The sequence below is a fragment of the Phacochoerus africanus genome, chromosome 1 (genome assembly GCF_016906955.1).
Source record: "Phacochoerus africanus isolate WHEZ1 chromosome 1, ROS_Pafr_v1, whole genome shotgun sequence".
Lineage (NCBI taxonomy): Eukaryota > Metazoa > Chordata > Mammalia > Artiodactyla > Suidae > Phacochoerus > Phacochoerus africanus.
This window is the reverse complement of record NC_062544.1, coordinates 111,622,378-111,645,336: the sequence shown is the minus strand read 5'-3', so window position 1 is coordinate 111,645,336 and position 22,959 is coordinate 111,622,378. Positions and strand designations below refer to the sequence as shown.

General features: G+C 52.0%; 3 protein-coding genes across 4 annotated transcripts in view; all 3 read left to right on the top strand.

Moving 5' to 3' along the window:
* The first annotated feature begins 347 nt into the window (after positions 1-347).
* Positions 348-7,773, top strand: TMEM89 (transmembrane protein 89). Its single transcript, XM_047751797.1, is given in 3 exon segments — positions 348-663; positions 1,014-1,224; positions 7,709-7,773. Coding segments are annotated over 3 exon segments (570 nt in total). The 5' UTR covers positions 348-369.
* A 182-nt stretch (positions 7,774-7,955) lies between these two features.
* LOC125123604 (cytochrome b-c1 complex subunit 1, mitochondrial) lies at positions 7,956-18,662 on the top strand. Of its 2 annotated transcripts, none has more exons than XM_047773654.1 (13): positions 7,956-8,071; positions 8,329-8,469; positions 12,135-12,221; positions 13,264-13,393; positions 13,601-13,799; positions 14,299-14,378; positions 16,194-16,309; positions 16,536-16,679; positions 16,818-16,978; positions 17,112-17,197; positions 17,524-17,612; positions 17,960-18,035; positions 18,475-18,662. In XM_047773654.1, exons 1-13 carry the CDS (start codon positions 8,003-8,005, stop codon positions 18,537-18,539), a joined length of 1,443 nt encoding a protein of 480 aa, XP_047629610.1. In that variant the 5' UTR covers positions 7,956-8,002; the 3' UTR covers positions 18,540-18,662. The 2 variants fall into 2 exon arrangements, with proteins under 2 accessions (XP_047629610.1, XP_047629599.1); XM_047773643.1 differs by having other exon boundaries at positions 8,326-8,469.
* A 3,656-nt stretch (positions 18,663-22,318) lies between these two features.
* The window catches only part of COL7A1 (collagen type VII alpha 1 chain), a 32,498-nt gene continuing 31,857 nt past the window's right edge, over positions 22,319-22,959 (top strand). The window contains exons 1-2 of the mRNA XM_047773631.1: positions 22,319-22,366; positions 22,464-22,549. Coding sequence (XP_047629587.1) covers positions 22,465-22,549 — 85 coding nt within the window. The 5' untranslated portion in view covers positions 22,319-22,366; position 22,464. The remainder of the gene's footprint in view (positions 22,367-22,463; positions 22,550-22,959) is intronic.

Genomic DNA, 22,959 nt, shown 5'->3' with positions numbered 1-22,959 from the left:
GGGCCGATCCCTGGCCTCACTGAGTGGGTTAAAGATCTAGCGTGGCTGTGGCTATGGCTGTGGCATAGGATGGGAACTGCAGCTCTGATTCTACCCCAAGCCTGGGAACTTCCATATGCTGTGGATGGGGCCCTGAAAAGACAAAAAAAAAAAAAAAAATGAGCCATTCCTTCAGTCCTGGGCCTCAAGCCTGCCATCCTCTCTGGCTCTGGAACCCAGCCCTCCAAACCCACCTATGTTTTCTGGCTAGGCTGGCTCTCATGAAAATCCTGGGCCCAGCTGGAACCTGCTGCCTCACCTGCCCATGGGGGAGGGGCATTTGCCCGTTGCCAGGCGCCCAGATTCCGGCCCCTGGCACTTGCCACAGCCATGCTTCACGCACAGTCCTTCTTGCCATGGTTGATTCTGCTAGCGATGCCTGTCCGCACCCATGCCTGGTCACGGCCCCTGTGGTACCAGGTCGGGCTGGACCTACAGCCCTGGGGATGCCAGCCAAACAGCCTGGAGGGTTGCAAGGGCAGCCTGAGCTGTCCTGGCCATTGGATGGGCCTGGGGGTGAATCGCATCTACCCTGTGGCTGGGGTCACGGTCACCACGACCATGATGCTGATGCTGAGTCGTGCGGTGATGCAGCGGCGGCGCTCACAGGCCACGAAGAGTGAGGTGAGCCCCACAGCCTCTTACCTCTGTTCATACCCAGTGAGCTCTTATCTTCTTCCCACCCTCCCATTCATGCCTCCTGGGCCTCTTGCCGCCCCTCCTCCACAGCTCACATCACAGGGTCCCTGTGTCTGTCCATACTCAACAATCCCTGACCGTTTCCCCATGGGTAGTACCCTGCCCCCAACCTCCCCCTTTAATATCACCATTCCTCATCCAGCTTCCATGGGCCTCATGACCACACCAGCCTACAACAGACCCTCTGTGATCCTCCATCACCCTAAGTCCCCTTTCCCACTGTACCTCTGTCCCATTCCTCTGTCCTCACTCCTGCCTCTCGGTCCTGTCCTCAGCATCCACAGGTGACCGCTGACCCCTGTGCACCCTGGAAACGACGGGCCCCGATCTCAGACCGCGCCCTCCTCCTCGGGGTCCTGCATATGCTGGATGCCCTTCTGGTCCACATTGAGGGCCACCTGCAGCATCTAGCCACCCAGCAGCGAACCCAAATAAAGGGGACTCCCGCCTAGACTGGGGGACCCAACATATGCCTTTCTGGACCTTGTGCCCCTTTTCTACTTTTAGAGCCAGCAGACCCATTGTGGCCTCAGGGCTCAGGATGGCTTGGCAGGTGGGGCCTGGGCTGGCTCACACTGCTCCATTGCCCCCACCAACTGATGCCTCCTCTCTAACAATCACACTCACAAATACAACTGCTCTGGGGCTCCTCAGGGGCCCCCAGTGTGGTAGGAGAAAACTTGGCTATCAGGGCAGATGCGGGTGGTCCAGGGAGGGCAGCCCCAAAGTGACCACCTGGCTCAGTCATCTAGGGCTCCTAGTTGAGGCTGCAGGGTGTGAGCTAGGGCTGGGGATAGAGGATGGCCCCTGGATACCTTCATCTTTGTGACATCTCAAACATGCTCTGGCACCTAAGCGGCCCTTGTTTTAAGGCCTCTGGAAGTGAGGTGAGGGCTGAGCTTTCCCAAAGGGGCCCTCACCTCCTTGCTCTCTTCCTTCTACCATAAGCATCAGGATCTGCTGATGTGCAGCTCAGAACTGGCTCCTCCCTCACCCACTCACAAATAGGGGAGGGTAGAGGTGGTGGTGAAGCCAACTCAAAAAAGCAATTCTTCTGCACAGACATGTGCTGTCCCAATTGGGGTAGGGCAGTTGTGCGCTGACTGCTGAGACCTGAAAGATGAGTGTGGTGATGAGAGGAGGGGAGAGTGCTCCAGCCAGAGGGTAAGCACTTACAAGAGCCTAGTGGGGGAAGAGACCTTGACCTGTTCCAGGAACTGTAGAGTGATCAGGATTTCAGGGGAAAGAAGGAGCTCTGAAACACAGGAGGGAACAGGCTAGGAAGGGGCAGGAGTTGGTACCTCCTAGAGAGGTTCTGGTAGGCAGGATAATGGCCCCTCAAGATGTGAATATTTCACAGGACATGGCAAACAACTATCATGCACAAAATTAGGTAAAGAGGATCAAACTTTGTTGTTGTTGTTGTTTTTTAGGGCCACACCCGCGGCAGGTGCCCAGGCTAGGGGTCAAAATGGAGCTGTAGCTGATGGCCTACGTCACAGCCACAGCAACGCCATATCTGAGCCATATCTGTGACCTACACCATGGCTAAAGGCAAAGCCAGATCCTTAACCCACTGAGCAAGGCCAGGGATCGAACCTTTGTCCTCATGGATACTAGTCAGGTTCATTTCCACTGAGCCACAGTGGGAACTCCCCAGATGGAAATTTTCATAATCTTGGAGTGGGCAGTGATTTCTTAAGTATGACACTAAAAGAAAAGGTAATGAAAGGAGTCCCCGCTGTGGTGCAGTGGAAACGAATCTGACTAGGAGCCGTGAGGTTGCCAGTTCAATCCCTGGCCCTGCCCAGTGAGTTGGGGATCCAGAGTTGCCATGGGCTGTGGTGTAGGCCGGCAGCTACAGCTCCAATTTGACTCCTAGCCTGGGAACTTTCATATGCCACAGGTGTGGTCCTGAAAGGAAAAAAAAAAAGTAGATATACAAAAATTCAATAACCACATGAAAAGATGCTCAACATCACTAGTCATTATGGAAGTTCAAATTAAAACCACAATGAGCTATGTCACCCCCATTAGGATGGCTATTATGAGAAAAAATGGAAAATAACAAATATTGGTGAGAATGCAGAGAAATTAGAAACTGTTTGCATTGCTGGCAGGAACGTAAAGTGGTACAGTCACTACAGAACACAGGTAAAAATAGAATCACCACATGATCCAGCAATTCCACACTCCTAAGTAAATACCAAAATAAATAAAAGTAGGGACTCAAAAAACTGCTTGTATGCCAGTGTTCATTGCAGCTTATTCATAAAAACCACAAAGTGGTAAGAGCCCACATCTACCAATAGATGAATAGATAAACATCATGCTCTGTGAAATAAGCCAAACAAATGGATAAAGTTGAAAGATAAGGTGAGTGATGTTAAAAGTTTGTAAAGTTATTTGAGCAAAATTTTATTAAAATCAAGCACATCCAATCTAACAGAAAAGAGCTCCGAGGAGCTGTAAAAAAAATGAAAGACTTTTAAAGGGAAAAGGGAGTGGAAACAAGGATATACCAGGCAAAAAAAGCAGGTTGGTGGAATTCCCTGGTGGCCCAGTGGTTAAGGATCCAATGTTGTCACTGCTGTGGCATGGGTTCATTCCCTGGCCCAGGCAGAAAAAAAGGGGCGGGGGAGGTTACTGCAAAGTTACCTTCCTTTAGGGCATGGCAGGAGTGTATCAGGCAGATGACCTGATCAACTCCTGCAGATCAGGAGATTCCTGATTGACTGGTTTAAGATTCCATTTCTGGGAGCCAAAACTAAAATTGTTACGACTTAGTTTGGTGGCACAGGGCTTAGCATAAGTGACTCTAATTTGGGCCTAATGTCTTTTAGCAAATACTGTGTGATTCCAGTCATATGAGGTACCTAGAAAATGCAAGTTCATAGAGATAGAAAGTAGAATGAAGTTTATCAGGGTTTTGAGGAAAGGGAAAATGGTGATTTATTGCTTAATGGGTATGGTGTTTCTGTTTGGGATGAGGAAAAGCTTTTTTTTTTTGGCTGCCCCACAGCATGTGGAGTGCTTAGACCAGGGATCAAATCTGAGCCCATTTTCAACATACATCATAGCTGCAGGGATCAAACCCCTCATCCTGTGCCTGGTGCTGCAAAAACACCACCGATCCCACTGCGCCACAGGGGGAACTCCGAGGAAAAGATTTTGAAAGTAAATAGTGTTAAGATTGCACAACATTTTCAAAGTAATTAAACCACTAAATTGTGTAATAGTTAAGATGTAATGATAGTTAAGTTGCCAAAAGTGATGGATATGTTAGCACAATTTAAAAATTAAAATCAAGGAGTTCCCTTGTGGCTCAGTGTGTTAAGGATAAAGTCACTGCTACAACTTGGGTTGGGATTGATCCCTGGCCTGGGAACTTCTACATGCCATGAGCACAGTCAAAAAAAAGGGGGGGGAAGTTTAAAAATAAAAATAAATAGGAGTTCCCATTGGAATTTCTGACTAGGAACCATGAGTTTGCAGGTTGATCCCTGGCCTTGCTCAGTGGGTCGAGGATCCGGTGTTGCCGTGAGCTGTGTTTAGGTCGCAGACACGGCTTGGATCTGCTGTTTCTGTGGCTCTGGCGTAGGCTGGCGGCTGCAGCTCTGATTAGACCCCTGGCCTGGGAACCTCCATATGCTGCAGGTACGGCCCTAGAAAAAGATGAAAAGACAAAAAAAGAAAAAAGAAAAGAACTGCAGTTACAGGAGTTCCCATCGTGGCTCAGAGGTAACGAATCTGACTAGCATCCATGAGGATACAGGTTCGATCCCTGGCCTCTCTCAGCGGGTTAAGGATCCAGAGTTGCCATGAGCTATGGTGTAGATCACAGATGTGGCTCAGATCTGATGTTGCTGTTGCTGTGGCTATGGTGTAGATTGGTAGCTACAGCTCCTATTGGACCCCTAGTCTAGGAACCTCTATGTGCCTTGGATGCGGCCCTAAAAAGACCAAAAAAACAAACAAAACAAAAACAAAAAAAACTTGCAGTTACAGGAGTTCCTGTTCTGGCTTAGTGGGTTAAGGACATAGTCTATATGACGATGCAGGTTTGATCCCTGGCCCAGGGACTTCTGCATGCATAGGTACAGCTTAAAAAAAAAAAAAAAAAAAAAAAAGGAAGGAAGAAAGAAAGAAAAAAAAGCAACAACCAAAATTCATTTTGCAATTCAGGGGGAAAAAGGACATTTTGATCTCACCTCACCCCATATGCCAAGTAAATTCCAGAAGATCAATGAGTCACCAAAGATTCTGGCCAAATCATAGCAATGACTATTTCTTGCGCTTGATCTTTTAGTAACATTTCCTTTTTAACCAACCTCTTGAAACATGTCCTTCCCTGGGCGTCTACTGCATCACACTTCCTGGTTGTCTCACTGTCTGTCCTTCCTTTCTCACCCCAGGGTAGCAGTGGGGGTGGGGAAGAGGGGTATAGGTAACTGAATTTAGAAATTATTAGATTTGCTAAAAGATTGGGTGTGGATTTTGAAGGGGTGGGTGTCAAGGATGACTCCTAGGTTTTTTTTTTGTCTTTTTGCCTTTTTCTGGGGATGCTCCCGCAGCATATGTAAGTCCCCAGGCTAGGGGTCGAATTGGAGCTGCAGTTCCCATCCTATGCCACAGCCATAGCCACAGCCACACCAGATCCTTAACCCACTCAGTGAGGCCAGGGATCGGCCCGTATCCTCAGAGCCACAGCAACGTGGGATCTGAGCCGAATCTGCAACCTACACCACAGCTCATGGCAATGCCGGATCCTTCACCCACTGAGCAAGGCCAGGGATCTAACCCAAAACCTCATGGTTCCTAGTCTGATTCGTTAACCACTGAGCCACCATGTGAACTCCTTGACTCCTAGATTTTTGATTCGATCTAAATGGAGGTGTCATTATGAGAGGTACCGTTTTGGGAGCAAAAGCAAAGAGTTCAGCTTTAGCATTGTTAAATTTGACATGCCTTTTGCCTCTCCAGGGGAGATGGTGGGTAAATGATAGGAGCCAGTGTATCTATAAACAGCTCTGAAGCCTAGAGATGGAATGAGATGACCAGAGAGCAAGTTTTGATCAAGAAGTGAAGAGATGGAGTTCCCGCTGTGACAGAGCAGGTCAATGTTCTGACGTCTCTGTGGTGTTGCTAGTCTCCCAGCCTGGTACAGTGGGTTACGGATCTGGTGTTGCCACTACTGTGGTGTAGGTCGCAGCTGTGGCTTGGATTCGATCCTTGGCCCAGGAACTTCCATATGCCACAGGCGTGGCTGAAAAAGAAAAAAAAAAAGGACATTAGGTGAAAACTAAAACCAAGAGAATCTGAATAAACTATGAACTTTAGTTAACAATAATGTGTTGATATTGGTTCATTACTTGTAACAAATGTATCATAATAATGTAAGATAATAATAGGAGAAACTGCATGCTTGGATGTACATATGGGAAATTTTGTACCATCTACTCAATTTTTCCATAAATGTAAAACTGATCTAAAAATTAGTTTTTTTTTTTTTTGGTCTTTTTTGCTATTTCTTTGGGCCACTCCCACGGCATATGGAGGTTCCCAGGCTAGGGGTTGAATCGGAGCTGTAGCCACCAGCCTAGGTCAGAGCCACAGCAACGTGGGATCTGAGCCGCGTCTGCAACCTACACCACAGCTCACGGCAACGCCGGATCGTTAACCCATCGAGCAAGGGCAGGGATCGAACCCGCAACCTCATGGTTCCTAGTCGGATTCATTAACCACTGCGCCACGACGGGAACTCCTAAAAACTAGTTTTAAATAACCTGTTCTAGAGATTCTATTTCACTTTATTTTTCATATCTAGATCATAACATAATTTTAGCTGGGAGTTCCCCTTGTGGCTCAGCAGGTTACAAATCTAACTAGCATGCATGAGGATGCAGGTTCGATCCCTGGCCTTGCTCAGTGGGTTAAAGATCCACTGTAGCCTGTGAGCTGTTGTGCAGGCCTGCAGCTGCAGCTCTGATTGGTAGCCTGAGAACCTCTAGCAACACGCAAAAGTTGCCAGCCAAGGATGGAAACCTGCTCCCCTCCCCCCCTTTCCCCTCCCAGCTCCCTCCAGCAAGAACTGGAACCACATCAGTGACAATGCCAGATGGTCAACTGCTAGGCCACCAGGGAACTCCAACATATATTTAAGCATCTTTTGTCCGATTTTTATAATAGAAAATTTGACTTTGATATTTTGAAAGGTCACAAAAAATCATGTATACCTATAAAAGGAGTTTGGAGGTATGCTATTATTTCTTTCTTTCTTTTTTTCCTTTTTTGGCCACCTGGTGGCCATTATACGGGGTTCCCTGCCAGGGATCAGATCTGAGTGCTGCACAACCTGTGCCACAGACCAGGCCAGGCCAGGCAAGGCGGGAATTTAACCTGCACCCCAGCACTCCCAAGAGGCTGCCCATCCCCTCGTGCCACAGCCGGAACTCCTTCGAGGTATGCATTTATTTCAAAAGCAACAAACATCTTTTCGTAAAAATTTTAAATTATGTATTCAAATAAATACAGAAATATAAAAATGGTAGCCTCTTTTCCCTTCCTGAGTTCATTTTCTGGAAGTCACCAGGCTGAAAGTTTAGAATGAGTTCCTCCAGATTTTTTTCTACGTATCCTGTTAGAGAAAGCACGTCATTGTCATTTTTTTGTGTGTTTTGCTTTCCAAACAAGGACTCCTTTTCACAAATTAGTCTCTCAAACTGCTCCTTCTTTCTTAGCAAAATATTGTTAAATTATTTTAATGTCAGCCATCTGAATTTATTTCATGCCTTTATTAATTTTTATTTTACACTGGCGTATAGTTGATTTTACTTCATCCCTTTAAAAAAGAAAACCATGACTGTCCGTAGCAGCCTGGTAGTCCCAGGTTCTGTGCCAGTGCTTTAGCCGTGAGGTTGCGATTCGCCAACATGCAGCGGATGCGCCCCCTACTCCCCACCGTTCCCAGCATTCAATGGAGCCGGGGCGCCCACGGTCTGTGAGAACATCCAGCGCTCTGCTCCCAACGGGTGAAGGGGCAAGATGGACTATCTTGAGAACAGACCTGAGCCGAACGGTGGAAAGCCAAGCGGTTTGACGGTCACAGGTACCCGTGGACAGCAAGCCGCGAGTGAAGCGCCCCTGTCTCCGTCGCCAGGGGGCGACCGAGCGCCAAGTCTGCGGTACTGCGCCTGCGCCCCGCGCGCCGCCGTGTTCACTTTACGCATGCGTGGCGAGGTCTAGTGGCTACTGGAGCTAGAAGATGGCGGCTTCCGCGGTCTGCCGGGTGGCCGGCACCGGCAGTCGAGTGCTGCTGCGCACCTGCCGCTCGGTGAGATAACAATGAGAGCGCAGAGCAGTGGGGTCGCGGGCCTTCGGAACGCAGACATGGAGCGGGTTGTTGGCGGCGGCGGGTCGCAGAAGAGGAGGTCGCGGGGTCAGGGCCGTGGGAAGGTCACAGCGAGGGCGGGGATGTGAGCCCCACGGCTGATCCTAGGGGCCGGGGCGGGGATCCCACTGAGGCCTTGGGAGCTGAAAAGCGTACCCCCAGCACAGTTCTTGTTAGTCCCAGTCTCCCCTTTCCAGCAGCCGGCCTTGCTGAGGTCTCCTGCGTTGCGGGGCACCGCCACCTATGCCCAAGCTCTCCAGAGCGTGCCAGAGACGCAGGTCAGCCAGCTGGACAACGGGCTGAGAGTGGCCTCGGAGCAGTCCTCTCAGCCTACCTGCACGGTGAGTGGAGTCGGCTCTCGGGAAGGTGCCTCCATATTGGGCCTGGCCTCTTTTCCCAGGTCTGGGTGTGACCTTGGGCTCAAATGCCCTGTGGTTTGGGTCAGACTCCTCACAGTCATCGCTGCATTGACCTCCTATCCCAATCTCTATCCTAGCCACGCCTTGGTTTCTGGGAGGCAATCCTCACTATAACCTACACTCATTTAGCATAGGATTCCTGCCAATCAGAAGGCCAAGTTCTTTTTTAGTTTTTTCTTAAGCAGCCCATATGAGAGGAATGATTCTTCAATGAGGAAGATGGAGTTCAGAGACATTACATTCGCCAGCCTCATGGCCCCAAATCATAATCTCTTGGCTAGACCAGAACTGTATTGCAGGGAGTTGTGGCTCAGTGGTAATGAAGCCAACTACTATCCACCAGGACGAGGTTCCATCCCTGGCCTGGCTTAGTGGGTTAAGGATCCTGTGTTGCGGTGAGCTGCAGTGTAGGTCACAGATGGGGGCTCAGATCTGTCATTGCTGTGCCTGTGGCATAGGCTGGCAGCTGCAGCTCCACTTCAGCCCCTAGCCTGGGAACTTATATGCCGTGGGTGCAGCCCTAAAAAAAAAAAAAAAGAATTGTATTGCAGAAGATTCCAGTTAAATAGATAGGTTTTCTGAAAACAGAAAACCTCAAAATCAACTCAAAATTGAAATCTTGTCTAGATACACAGGAGAGAAGATTCTCGGGAAGCCATCCTTCTCTTCACCCCAGGCTCCACATGGTTTTACTGGTAAATTTTTGCAGTTTTCCAGGAACAAATGCTGTCCTGTGATGTAAGTTGTTGCTAAACACAACAGAAGGTGATGGGCAACTTCCTCATCACATGGCACCTGTATAAGCCGCCCCACAGCCTATTAAGAAAACTTGGCAGAGGGAGTTCCCTGGTGGCCTAACAGTTAAGGATTTGGTGTTGTCATTGCTGCAGCTTATGTTTGATCCCTGGCCTGAGAATTTCTGCATGCTACAGGCTCAGCAAAAAAGAAAAAAGAGTTACCATTGTGGCTCAGTGGATTAAGAAGAACCTGCCTAATATTCATGAGGATGTGGGTTTGATTCCTGGCCTCGCTCAGTGGGTTAAGGAGCTGGCATTGTTGCAAGCTGCAGTGTAGCGCACAAATGCGACTGGTGGCCTGGTCACAGGATCTGGTGTTGCATGGCTGTGGCGTAGGCCAGCAGCTGCAGCACTGATTTGACCCCTAGCCTGGGAACTTCTGTATGACACAGATACAGCCCTAAAAAAAAAGAACTTGGTAGAGAATGCTGTGTTTCATAGACATTAAGGTGCTCTAGATTGTAAGGAGCACCACTGTGCTCTAATGCCAGAGAAAAAAAATACTAAATTATAGTCAGAGGATACTGTGGATTATAATAATGCATCTTGATTTAAAAGATGTTAGATGTGGGTATTCTCTTGTGGTGAAGCAGGTTAAGAATCAGGCATTATTGCTGCGGTGGCTCTGGTCACTGCTGTGGTATGAGTTCAGTCCCTGGCCCAGGAACTTCCGCATGCTATGGGTACAACCAAAAAAGAAAGAAAATTATAAGATTCTCTTATTGGGTGCCAAAGAGAGACTTGGTAATGTTAGGTGTCTGGGTCTGAGCAAAAGCTTTTTTTTTTTTTTTTTTTTTGGTCTTTTTGCCATTTCTTGGGCCCCTTTTTTTTTTTTTGTATTTTCAGGGCCACACCCACGGCATATGGAGGTTCCCAGGCTAGGGGTCCAGTCAGAGCTGTAGCCACTGGCCTATGCCAGAGCCACAGCAACGCGGGATCCGAGCCACGTCTGCAACCTACACCACAGCTCACGGCAACGCTGGATCCTTAACCCACTGAGCGAGGCCAGGGATCGAACCTGCAACCTCATGGTTCCTAGTCGGATTCATTAACCACTGAGGCACGACGGGAACTCCCAAAAGCTTTTTTTTTTTTTTTTAGGGTGAATGAAAACTCTTTCCTTACCATGATAAATGTTTAGCATTTGGCATTCCCGCTGTGGCACAGCGGGATTGGTCACATTTTGGGAGCACTGGATTGCAGGTTTGATCTCTGGCCTGGCATAGTGGTTTAAGGATCCAGTGTTGCCACAACTGCAGCTTAGGTCATGACTGTGGCTCGGAGTGAGCTCCATATGCCACAGGGTGGCCAAAAAATGATTAAAAAAAAAAAAGGTTCAGCATCTAAGCCAGTAGTCTCCTTTAATGGCAAAAAGTCAAAATTTCCAGGAGTCTCTACAATGCGAGGACACAAGTTCAATCCCTAGCCCAGCACAGTGGATTAAAGGATCTCATCCCTGGCCTGGGAGCTCTGCAGGGCTTCCAAAAAAAAAAAAAGGACATAATCACCAGAACAAAGGCAAGGTATAATTTTTGGAAGGAGAAAAGTGTTTGTTTTTTTTTCCCACTGTACAGCAAGGGGGTCAGGTTATCCTTACATGTATACTTTACAATTACATTTTTTCCCCCACCCTTTCTTCTGTTGCAGCATGAGTATCTAGACAAAGTTCTCAATGCTATTCAGGAGGATCTCCTTGTAAATCTATTCTAAGTTGTGTCTGATAAGCCCAAGCTCCCGATCCCTCTCACTCCCTCCCCCTCCCATCAGGCAGCCACAAGTCTCTTCTCCAAGTCCATGATTTTCTTTTCTGAGGAGATGTTCATTTGTGCTGGATATTAGATTCCAGTTATAAGTGATATCATATGGTATTTGTCTTTGTCTTTCTGGCTCATTTCACTCAGTATGAGATTCTCTAGGTCCATCCATATTGCTGCAAATGGCATTATGTCACTCTTTGTTATGGCTGAGTAGTATTCCATTGTGTATATATACCACATCTTCCGAATCCAATCCTCTGTCGATGGACATTTGGGTTGTTTCCATGTCTTGGCTATTGTGAATAGTGCTGCAATGAACATGCGGGTGCACGTGTCTCTTTTAAGTAGAGTTTTGTCCAGATAGATGCCCAAGAGTGGGATTGCGGGGTCATATGGAAGTTCTATGTATAGATTTCTAAGGTATCTCCAAACTGTTCTCCATAGTGGCTGTACCAGTTTACATTCCCACCAACAGTGTAGGAGGGTTCCCTTTTCGGAAGGAGAAAAGTGTTTGTAAATGACTAGTTGCTTGCCTAGAGGAAACAAAGAATCAAGTGAAAAAGTGCAGTTGAATTTAAGAATTTCCTATGGTGATGACACTGTTAGAAGCTTCCCCAGGAGTCTTTTTTTTTTTTTTTTCTTTTCTTTTCTTTTCCTCTGTGGCCACAGCTGTGGCAACACCAGATCCTTTAACCCACTGAGAGGGTCCAGGGATAGAACCCATGCTTCCACAGAGACCTAAGACACTGCAGTCGGATTCTTAACCCACCACAACACAGCGGGAACTCCCTCTCTGGGAGTCTTGATAACCAGTCAGGAAATAGAGCAGGAAGGAGAAGTGGTCCAGTGTGACTCGTCCTTCAACTGGACCCTCTTCCTCTGGACACAGGGGATCCTGATCAGAAGCTCTTTCCTAGCCTGGGACTGTGAGCCCCCTACTGGGGCTTGTGCTGGGTCACACTCACACAGGGTGGGATATAAGTGAGGGCTGAGGTGGTCTGTTTGTTGCCTTTATCTGTGGTTTCTTCTCCAGGTGGGTGTGTGGATTGACGCGGGCAGCCGTTACGAGAATGAGAAGAATAATGGGGCAGGCTACTTTGTGGAGCATCTGGCTTTCAAGGTGAGGCTCCCAAAGTCCTCCATCTCCCCTGGGCCTGGGGCTTCCTGCTGTCCCTCCTGAAAATGCAGGTCTGAAAAGTCAGTCTCTCCTTGGTCATGGGCAAAAATCTGGCTGGCTTTTTTGGAAGGAGCCACACAGGCTTGGTCTTTCCAGAGGGAGCATCTGTCTGGTGAGCCCCTGCACAAGACCAGCAGAGCCAAAACCTAGGGAGCTTCTACACTTCCCCAGAGGGCAGGCCTATGTTGTGTGTGTGCATGGATGTAAGTTATTGATATACATATGCATTGTAACAAATCCACAGACTTAGTTATTTTGAAATGCTCTGCATCTCTTGTTTGTGGAGGTGAGTACTGAGCTTTCTTGAGGATAGGAATAGCCCCTAAACCAGCTCATGTTGGCATGGAGTAGAAACTGAGTTCTTAAGTGAATGAAAAAATGGAGAAGAAGATACAGGATGGCTGGGTATGGAGAGGGAATGGGCAGCTAGAGCCATCTCCAGCATCACAGATGTGTGTGTCCATTTCAGCAGATACCTGTGTGTGTCATTCAGAGCACTATTGCCACATATGCACACACACATGGGACTAGGCTTGAGTCCCATAGGCCACTAGCACACACAAGTTGTATGAATGGTGTGAGGGAGAGTGGGAGGCATCACTTGAGCCCAGGTGTGAGCTTACCTGACCAACACTGTCAGTAAGAGGAGAGGGAGTACTGGGAAGGTCAGGCCATTATGGGAGTGCTGGATTTCAGATACACTTGCTTTGGCCATGCCCTTCTTTCCCGGCCCCTGGATGTGTCTCCGTTCTGTTGGCCTGTGATGCTGTGGTCTCCATCAGCTCAAGCCCTGCTTAGCACCTAGTGAGCATGGACTCTGGGCCCTTTGGACCAGTGGTCTTGCTAGGACTGTAGTCTGTGAGGATGTGGCGGGCCTGGCTCCACGTGGCTCCCTTTTTTTTTTTTCTTTTTTCTTTTTGCCATTTTTTTTCTTGGGCCGCTCTCCACATGGCTCCTTATTGGTCCTGTTGGCGTCTGGTTCTAGGGAACAAAGAATCGGCCTGGCAATGCCTTGGAGAAGGAGGTGGAGAGCATGGGGGCCCATCTTAATGCCTACAGCACCCGGGAGCACACTGCTTACTACATCAAAGCGCTATCCAAGGACCTGCCAAAAGGTATACTTGGAGGATGGGGTAGGGATAGGGGTAGGACTTCAAGTGGGGAGGGGGCAGAGGGCAGGCACTCAGGGGCCCCTGGCCTGGCTGAAGAATGGGGTTACCTGTAGAGAATGGCCATGCACAGAGCAACCAACGGTTTTAGGCCTGGGGGATTTGTGCTGTTATCGGTCTCTAGTGGCCCAAATCTGTTCTACTTGCCTCCAGCTGTGGAACTCCTGGCCGACATTGTGCAGAACTGCAGCCTAGAAGACTCCCAGATTGAGAAGGAGCGTGATGTGATCCTACAGGAGCTGCAGGAGAATGACTCGTCTATGCGGGATGTGGTCTTTGACTACCTGCATGCCACAGCGTTTCAGGGCACGCCTTTAGCTCAGTCCGTGGAGGGGCCCAGTGAGAATGTCAGGTGAGAGTTGGCTAGGCCTGGGGTAGAATTCGTCCCCTCATTCTGGCCTGGCCAGGCCACATCTACACAAGTGTGTTTATAGTTGGCTGACAGCCTGTGCTCTTTGTTTTCCTAATTCACACAACTGGAGACATTTTCTATGTTGCCATGTGGTCTCTGTGAGTTTTTTCTTAATGCCTGTGTAGCCTTCACTTGAATTTCAGACTTGGATTTAGGGTATGTTTCCATACATGTCCTACCAGCCCAATGGGGAGGATGCGAGCAGGGTATCTCTCATGTGGCTTCTTTTCCTCTGGTGGGATGAGCCTAGCTGCTGCCTCTCAAGAGCTACCACTGTGTCAGCTCACACCCTCCTCGGAGGGGACTATGAACCTGTCCTGGGGTCAGATGTGAAGGGGGCCCAATGTGGGCTGCCCTCTGGGCCCCAGAGCCACAGGTGTATGAGCCATATCACTCTGATTTGGGGTTGGTGTTGACCCATAGATTCTCTGTCTTGCAGGAAGCTGTCTCGGGCAGACTTGACAGAGTATGTCAGCCAGCATTACAAGGCCCCTCGAATGGTGCTTGCAGCAGCTGGAGGTGAGCAAAGGGCTCTTTGAAGCCCTGTGGTGATGAGTGGATGGGCTGCAGCCTTGGGTACCAGGGCCAGGTCTCCTGGTTCTGACTGTAGCAGATCTTCCACTCCAGGGGTCCTGTTCCCACTCTGGCCTTGAGGGACTGACCTCTTTTCCATGTTTTCTGAGGTGGGGTAGGTTTCTCTTCTGCTGCCACCACTAGGACTGGCCACACAGGGCTGCAGTTCCCCTCCTTAGTACGGGCTTCAGTTGAACTGCTGGCTCTTCCAGGCTTCAGGCCTTTTTCAGCTCTACCTGGCCCTTGGAGATGGTTTGTAGGCTGGTGGTAGAGTCAAGCCCCCAGGCATGTTCCTTTTGGCCTTGCCAGAGGGCACACCAGACAGACATCAGATGACAGTGGGAAGTACCTTGTAAGGAAGGCACAGAGTGGTAGGGGGATTTTAATGGAGACTGAGTTGGAGGTTAGGGTGATACATTTGAACAGAGGCCTAAAAAATGATGGGATTTAATTAGGTGGGGAGTAAGGGGCCTACTGAGAGGGGAAGCTCAGTGTCATGGCCTGATGTGTGTTGTGAGGCTTGCACTGCTGCCGTGTGGGGGCCGGAGCAGAAGCAGACAGACCCAGGTAGGGGTTGTAGCAGGCACCCGGTGAGAGATGGCGGGAGCAAGGGAGGGAAGTGGATGAGCTCAAGATGGTTTTGTAGATGGAAACTTGATGGAGGTCTGGACACAGCTGGGGCGGGGGGGGGTGGGGAGCACAGTCAAGGGTGCTTCCCCACCTGGCTGGCCAAGAAAGATTGGCAGGAAGAGCATGATTGATGGCTTTGGGGCCAGTGAACCTGGGGCCCAAGAGCAATTTGAGCTACTGACACATCACACTGTTGAGTCCACTCGGATCCGAGCTCAGGGAAGGAAAGAATGAAAGGCAGAGGCACTGGAGGGCTGTACCCAGGAAAGGCTGCTTATTACCACAGTGCCCACTGATAAGGGTGCTGGAGCAGTAGAGGCCTCTCCTTGCAGAGGAGAGGACCAGCAGGGGTCCTGAGGCATGAGTTTGTAATGTTACTGTTAAGTGTCCCCAGCTCTCAGGGCCCTCAGCTAGTCGCAGCCCTGCATAGCACCTCTTTGAGCCCTCTCACCGGCCAACCCCTACAGGGCAATAGCCAGGATCTGCTTGAGGAAGAGCTAGAGGGCCAAGGCAGGGCAGGTGGCCTTCTGCCCAGCAAGCACCAGGCTTGTCCTTGGAGCTGGTGAGAGTGTGTCACAAAGGAACCTGTTGTTTTTTTTGTTTGTTTTTGTTTTTTTGTCTTTTTGCCTTTTCTTGGGCTGCTCCCGCAGCATATGGAGGTTCCCAGGCTAGGGGTCGAACCAGAGCTGTAGCCACTGGCCTACGCCACAGCCACAGCAACGTGGGATCGGAGCCATGTCCACGACCTACACCACAGCTCACGGCAACGCCGGATCCTTAACCCACTGAGCAAAGCCAGGGATTGAACCTGCAACCTCATAATCCTTAGTCAGATTCATTAACCACTGTGCCATGATGGGAACTCCAGGAACCTGTTTTTAGGTTCAGTATGCTGCTGCTTCCTTGTGGCTGAGGTGATGGGAACTCTTCCACCCTAGGGTGCCTGCCCCACCCAAGGGACAGTGTGTCTGTGTCTGTGGAAGGTCCTCTTCCCTCACTTTGTCCTGATATAACGTCTCTCTTTTTGTGTCTCCCACTGAAACAGGACACAGGTTTCTCCACTTGTGTGCAATTTCCCCTACCCTGTGCCTTGGAGCCTGACCGGCCAGTAATTGCTGTCTGTCTCAGCAGGGGTGGAGCACCGGCAGCTGCTGGACCTCGCCCAGAAGCACTTCAGCAGCCTCTCTGGGACATACGCTGAGGACGCTGTGCCTGCTTTTACTCCGTGCCGCTTCACCGGCAGTGAGGTGGGCTGCTTGGTGACCAGGGGGTAGTGCTCAGCTGGGGGCCCCTTGTATGCATGGCTGTCTTCATGAGTGTGGAGATGCCTTGGGAGTTGGGAAGGGGTCCAGCAGCTGCTGCCTCACAGGCACACGTGTTCACACTTGCATGCACTCTCCACCCACACTTGGCACCTTTGCTGGTCGCTCAGGCTGTCGGGCTGACCCTTAGCCTCGCCATGTATTATTTCAGATCCGCCACCGTGACGATGCCCTCCCTTTGGCCCATGTGGCCATTGCAGTGGAAGGGCCCGGCTGGGCCAACCCGGACAATGTGCCCCTCCAGGTGGCCAATGCCATCATTGGCCACTATGACTCCACTTACGGTGGTGGCACAGTGAGTGCTGGGGTGGGCATGGGGTCGGATCTTGTCTTCAGGGAAGAGAGGGAGCTGGGCTGTGGGTGCTTATGCTGTGGGGTTTGGGCATGGGCCATAGACAGGAGGGTGGGTGCTGATCACCCTCACCCCTGGCAGCACATGTCGAGCACACTGGCCTCAGTTGCTGCTACCAGAAAGCTGTGCCAGAGTTTCCAGACTTTCAACATCTGCTACGCAGAGACTGGTTTGCTTGGCGCTCACTTTGTCTGTGACAACATGAGCATTGATGACATGATGTTCTTCCTGCAGGGCCAGTGGTGAGTGGCAGCGTGGTCCTGTGATGGGGGCGGGGGGAAAGTGGGGGGAGGGAGGCCTTTGAGCAAGACTAGAGACTGGAGACTCAGAGATGCACTGTCCCTCAGAATGAATCCCACCCTGCCCCTGCTTTAGGATGCGCCTGTGCACCAGTGCCACAGAGAGTGAGGTGGTCCGGGGCAAAAACATCCTCAGAAATGCCCTGGTGTCTCATCTGGATGGTGAGTCCTGTAGCCCTGTGGCAATGGATGAAGGGTATACTGGCAGTGACTATCCCAGTGTGGCCACCGTTGCCAACCAAGATTGGAAAGGGAAGCATTCAAGGTCATACCATACATCGCCACCGTTCCTCCCACAGGGGCTTGGGTCTTCAAGTACAGGTGCGGGTGGGCCAGATCAACCCATCGATGCAGTGAACGCTTATTTAACAAGGGTTTTGATCTAGGGCCAGACCAGGGTCCAAGTGAGCCCAAAGCTGGAGGTTCTGGGTGTCCTTGTGGTCCAGGATTGGACTGTGTGGACCTGTGAGCTTTCTCCACCCTCACAGGCACCACTCCTGTGTGTGAGGACATTGGACGCAGTCTCCTGACCTATGGGCGCCGCATCCCCCTAGCTGAGTGGGAAAGCCGGATTGCGGTAACGAGGGCCCCTGGGAGAGGTTCTGGCATCTTGACCTGATGGGACTCCCAGAGGGTGGGGAGTTGAGGCCGTGCAGACTGTTCTGATAGGTGCCCCTGGTGTCCCAGGCAGTGTCGCCTGCCAGTGTGGTGCAATTGGAGGGCAGGGCAGAGGCACTGGTACTGTGGGGGTCGGTGGGGCCTGTGGAAGTCTACAGTAGGGAGAGCCCTGCTGCCTTTCCCCTTTGGGGTGAGGGGGCAGCTCCATGGTACATGTGGAAGATCTTGGGTGCCTGGGTAATGCTGACTGGCTGAGTTGGTCCCCAGGTGCCTGTCACTCAGTGTGCCCTCTGCTTTGTCCTGCAGGAGGTGGATGCCAGTGTGGTGCGTGAGGTCTGCTCCAAGTACTTCTATGACCAGTGTCCAGCAGTGGCTGGACTGGGTGAGTAGCCTAGAAGGTCTGCTCTTTGTCCTCTTCAGGCCATCGTCTTGGCTTCCCCTCTGCTTCTGCTTCCCCCTCCCCCAGCTTTCACTGGGCACAGCAAGTTGAGGCCCCCAAAGGCTCTGCCCAGTAACCTGGCTGCCAGGGAGTTCTTGCTCAGAAAACCTGTTCTAGCAGCTCCCTGATTCTCTGCCAAGGTGCCTCCATCAATACCCCACACCCACCAGGTAACGGACACCTCCGTGTTTGGGGTGGGGCTCCAAGGGCCAGAGCATGAAGGGACAGGCTCAGTACCCCCTGGAGGAATGTTCTCTTCCCTCTTTCCACTCAAAGCCTGTCTTGTGCTGCTCTGGGCAACTCTGAATGGGGTGCGGCGCAGGGCCAGGTGTCCCTGTACAGGCCAGGTACCCCACCCTGACGCCCCACCCTATCCCCACAGGCCCCATTGAGCAGCTTCCAGATTATAACCGGATCCGCAGCGGCATGTTCTGGCTGCGCTTCTAGCCAAGAAGCCTGTGCAGACAAGAGGGTGGGGCCGGGGTTCGTGGTCCCCCCACCACAGACGTACCACCTCAGCTCTTCAAACCTGTGCTACACGTTACCACCAATAAAGTCTTGTTTGGAGAACTGTGTTGTCCCTCACTTGGCATTGGCGTGGAGTTCAGTGGTCACTGGATGAAGGAACAGGGACCTCTCCCCCCTGTCCTGCATCTCCTGGATCCTTCCGCCTTCCTACAGGCTGATGTGGCCTCAGCCAGGGGCAAGTGTGGGGGCTGCAGCACAGAGGCCGGAAGTCTTTGATGCCTGAAGGGAGCTGGGGCCAGCTGTTTCCACTTAACTACGTGGGGGATGCTCCTGGCTGGTCTGTCCCAAGAGTGGGGTGTGGGAGCCCATAGGAACTGTAGACCCAGCCTTTTGCTCCCAGCCTGGGAACTCAGGGGGCTTGAGGGGGAAGCCCCTTGCTGTGGGTCCTGTGCAGTTGCCCTTTGGCAGTTCCTGGTTCCCCAGATGGATGGGGAGAGATCAAGGACTGCCCCTGAGGAAGCCTCCTTCATATGTTTACTCTGGATTCTGGGGAGGAAGGTAGCCTGGGGCATAGTGTTCCCATTTGGTTTCTTACTGCTGCCTAGACAGGCAAGGCAAGAATCCTTTGCCTCGATCTGCAGCTGACTCAGGCTCCAAGAATATTCCTGAGCTCAGTTGGGCCTGAGCCCCCTCCCTTGACTCAGTCTGTCCCAGGCAAGTCCTAAGCTGCTGGCCCAGCAATCTCCTCTCTATCTCCCTAAGGACCTGGTGAAGCTCTCTGTCTAGTCCCCCTGCTGCCTTTGGTCCCTGGTCCCCAGGGCAGGTGGGGCCTGGTTTGCCTATGAGGAAGGTGCTGACAATTGCCAACAGGGTTCTGGGACAAGGTTTGTTGAGAAGATGGCTCTTCAGAAGGCCCGCAGCATCCTAGCCTTGCAGTAGCCAAAACAACCCTCGATTCTCTCACACTTCACCCCAGTACTTTTCCCTCACCCATGTTTGTTGCCACAAATTGTCAATTAGGAAATAACTAGAACCCAGGGCTGGGGTACTCAGGCCAACCTGCTTCGTGAGTGGCTGGCTGGAGAAAAGCTGTTGGACAGTGCAGAACCTTGACAGGCCCACCTTGGGTAACTTAGACACAGCACACTCAGGCTGGGGGAGCAAATGCCAAGCCTGTTTGTTACCCCAAGTTTGAGCTCCTAGAGGATGAGACTCGATTTCTATGCTGAGTCCAGGCCTGACCCTCAAAGGCTTTCAGGTGTGCTGGACATGAGGTGCTTGAGCTCCTGGGGCAGACCTGGTCCTAGTAGACCTCGCATCCCTAGTCAAGGAATTTGATCTTAACTCTGGGGCATGCTGGGGGTGGGGGTGCGTGGGGAGTTACTGGGAAGAGAAGTGACTTGGTCAGCTGAGATTGAGTCTGGGGTCAGCTGAGATTGAGTCTGACCTCTTGGTGAGCTGTTCTGTGGCAGAGCAGATGTCAGCTCTAGGAAGAGCTGGTATGGGCTTCGGGGGACACAAGCATGACAGCATATCCAGGAGGGCTGGGGTGACACAGGAGAGTAGTATATTGGAGGAGGATGACCTGCCTGGCTTTGATCATAGTTCTGAGAGATTTGGAGGTGTCCATGACAGTGGGGTGTAGGGCTGGTCCCTCAAAGTGGCCCCAGTTGGAGACATGGTACCGCTTAAAGCCAGAGAAGGACATGTCCAGGGGAATGCGGGAGGGACAGGGACAGGACTCCAGGGTAGTGGGACCCCATACGAAGGAGCTGGTTTCTGGGGTTGGGCCTTAGGCTGTGTCCCTGTGAGGAAGCTGGAGCCAGGGCCTCAGGGGTCAGATCCCTGCTCGTGAGCCTGCTGGGAGCTCCAGACATGCACTCATCCTCAACCTTGCTTCTACCTCCAGCAGCCTCTCCTAGCACTCTAGGTGAGCCCCTCACAGCAGGCAGCCCTTCCTTTCTTTGGGGGGGCCTCATGGTTCTGACAAAGTTTGCCTGAACACCCTCCCAGCTGGGCCTCCAACCTCATGGACCCCCACATGGATGTGTGCTCATGCTGTAGGGCCCACTCTGCCCTGCTCTCACCTACCCTTGCTGTAAAGTGGAGGTGAAGGCCTTGGGGGGCAGAAGCTGCCTTTATAACAAGAGCATGTCTGGTTCTCTGCAGCCCTCACCTGTAGGACAGAGTCAAGAGGTGGGGGTGGGGGTAGGGTGTTCCTGGGACATGGCTGAGGAGACCTTGACCTTGGGAAAAAGCCCGTGGATCACAATGATAATTTGGGGCTGTTCCTGTAGCTCTGGCTTTCTGAACCTAGGGAAACAGGCAGCATGGATGGTCCTCACTGTCCCCAATTCTGGCCATACCAGAGACTTCAGGCCCTGGAGGAATCCGAGGGAGACAAATTTAACAGAAGTGCCTTCTCCATCTCTCCCCAATTAGCCTGTGGAGCCCCAGGGGAGGCTGTGAGGCCAGGTGTGTTGGAACGGGCCCAGGGGCAGTGGGGAGTATAGATGTGTGTACTCTCCAGGCTTTCCAGATTCATCTAGGAGGAGCAGAAAAAAAGCAGGGGGTCTGTTCTTGGGTGTGGCTCTCTGTCTTGGTATCACCCCCTATAAAGAATATATACACATATACAAAGACAAGCGCCTCAGGATTGTATTCCTGGCCTGAATGTGTGTTGAGGGGACGGTCCATGATTATAGAAGCCAGCTGAGGGAGATGGGTGGAAAGTCAGCCTGGTTAAGGGGAGAGGAGTGGGGTAAGGGTAGTTATGAAGGTGAATGCTACAGGCGGAGCTTGAGGGCAGTGAGGAAGGAGGGGAGGGCCCATGGAGACCTCTGGGCCTGGTGGACATGATGGGTTGAAAGGTGTCTTCAAGAAGAGCGGGTTGAAGCAGGGAACTCTAAGGGGCTGGAATGAGGATGTGTAGGTTGAGGGGCCTGGCTGGAGCAAGAGAGGCCCACCAGTGGTGGGTGTAGGCAGGAGGGGCTGGATTCCTGAGAGATGAGCTGTCACTGTGGGTGGTCCACCCTCCACATGTGAATAACCCCTCCCTGCAGGCACAGCTGGATGGCATCTGCTTGGGGCTGGTTCAGGGCATAGTAGGGGTTGCAGGACACTGGGATGGACACGTACACATAAGCATGACCCAGATTCTCTCCTGGCTTCCCCTTCCAAAGTGGGAGTGGGCATTACTGGGATGCAGCCCAGAGATGCCTTGCTCTCCCTGTGATAAGCCCAGAGCCCCTCATTTACTAGGGGCTACTCTGCTCCTTGAGGGGATTGGGGTGACCCACCAGACAGACAGACAGAGGGATGGCTGAATCACAGGAGAGGCCGGCGGGACTAGTGGCCTGAGGGCTTGTCTGGGCACCCCAGTGGAGGGGGGGTTGTGAGTCATCTCCAGCTGCAGTTTACCCCCACCGACATCCTGCTGTGTCTCTGGTCCCCAGGAACCTATCGGAAGTCCAGTGTCCAGGAGTCACTTCTAGTCTGTGTTTGACTTAAAGCAGCTAAGGTCTCTGACCCTAGATGGGGTCGGAGAGGGCTCCTTCAACCTCTATTTGCAGAGACCCTTCTGGAGAATCCTAGAGGCTATAGGAGGTGAGGGGCTTAAGTGGAGTCTGATCATCCGTCCCAGGGAGGGGTGGTAGGGGCGGCGACCTCTGGGATGGGCTGGGTGGGGGCGGGGTGCCTGGGTCCCCGCCTGCTGCTCCGCCCCCTGGGATCAGGGACTTTTCTCTGCTGTGGCGGCGGGTCTGCGGCGGGCGGGTGGCTGGCGGCGGGAGCCAGCGGACCGGCAGGCAAGACCGGGACTGGGGGTGGGAGAGCGCTGGGCTCGAACCCGCTAAAGCTGAGAGACAAAGGCGGGGGTTCTGGCTGACCTTTTTCCTCCCCCAGGATGAGGCTGCGGCTCCTGGTGGCCATGCTCTGCGCCGGGATCCTGGCAGGGGCTCCCCGAGTGCGGGCCCAGCACAGGGAGAGAGGTGGGCACGGCAGGGAAGGACCCCATCCAGGACACTGCACCTTGTCACCCGCGCTCCACTCAGCTTTCACCCTGGATCCCGCCCCTCTACCCTCCGCGCCGGGCGCGCGCGCTTGCATTTCTGCTAACCTCACATTTCTCCTAACTTCCCCAGACTCCCCAAACCCTCGGAGACACACGCCACATCTCCCAAACTGCATCCAGTTGTGCGGGGGGAGGGGGTGGTGGGTCCCCTACCTTATGTTACTCCGCGCTGGTCCCCTGAGGCCAACCTCAGTCCCAGAGCCACACCCGCGCTGGCTACTCTCCCTCCCCACCAATCCTCCGCGGGAGTCAGCTCTGGGCTCCACCTCGGCTCTCTCCAGGCCCAAGCCAGCCTGGGCCGGTTTGCATAGCGGATGAGGCCTACTC

Excerpts from the sequence above, each read along its gene's own strand:
- LOC125123604 (XM_047773643.1), top strand. The coding sequence starts at position 8,003 with ATGGCGGCTTCCGCGGTCTGCCGGGTGGCCGGCACCGGCAGTCGAGTG. Across the intron at positions 8,470-12,134 it reads CCTCTCAGCCTACCTGCACG|GTGGGTGTGTGGATTGACGC; the intron begins GTGAGTGGAGTC and ends TTTCTTCTCCAG. Across the intron at positions 17,198-17,523 it reads CCTGGTGTCTCATCTGGATG|GCACCACTCCTGTGTGTGAG; the intron begins GTGAGTCCTGTA and ends CCACCCTCACAG.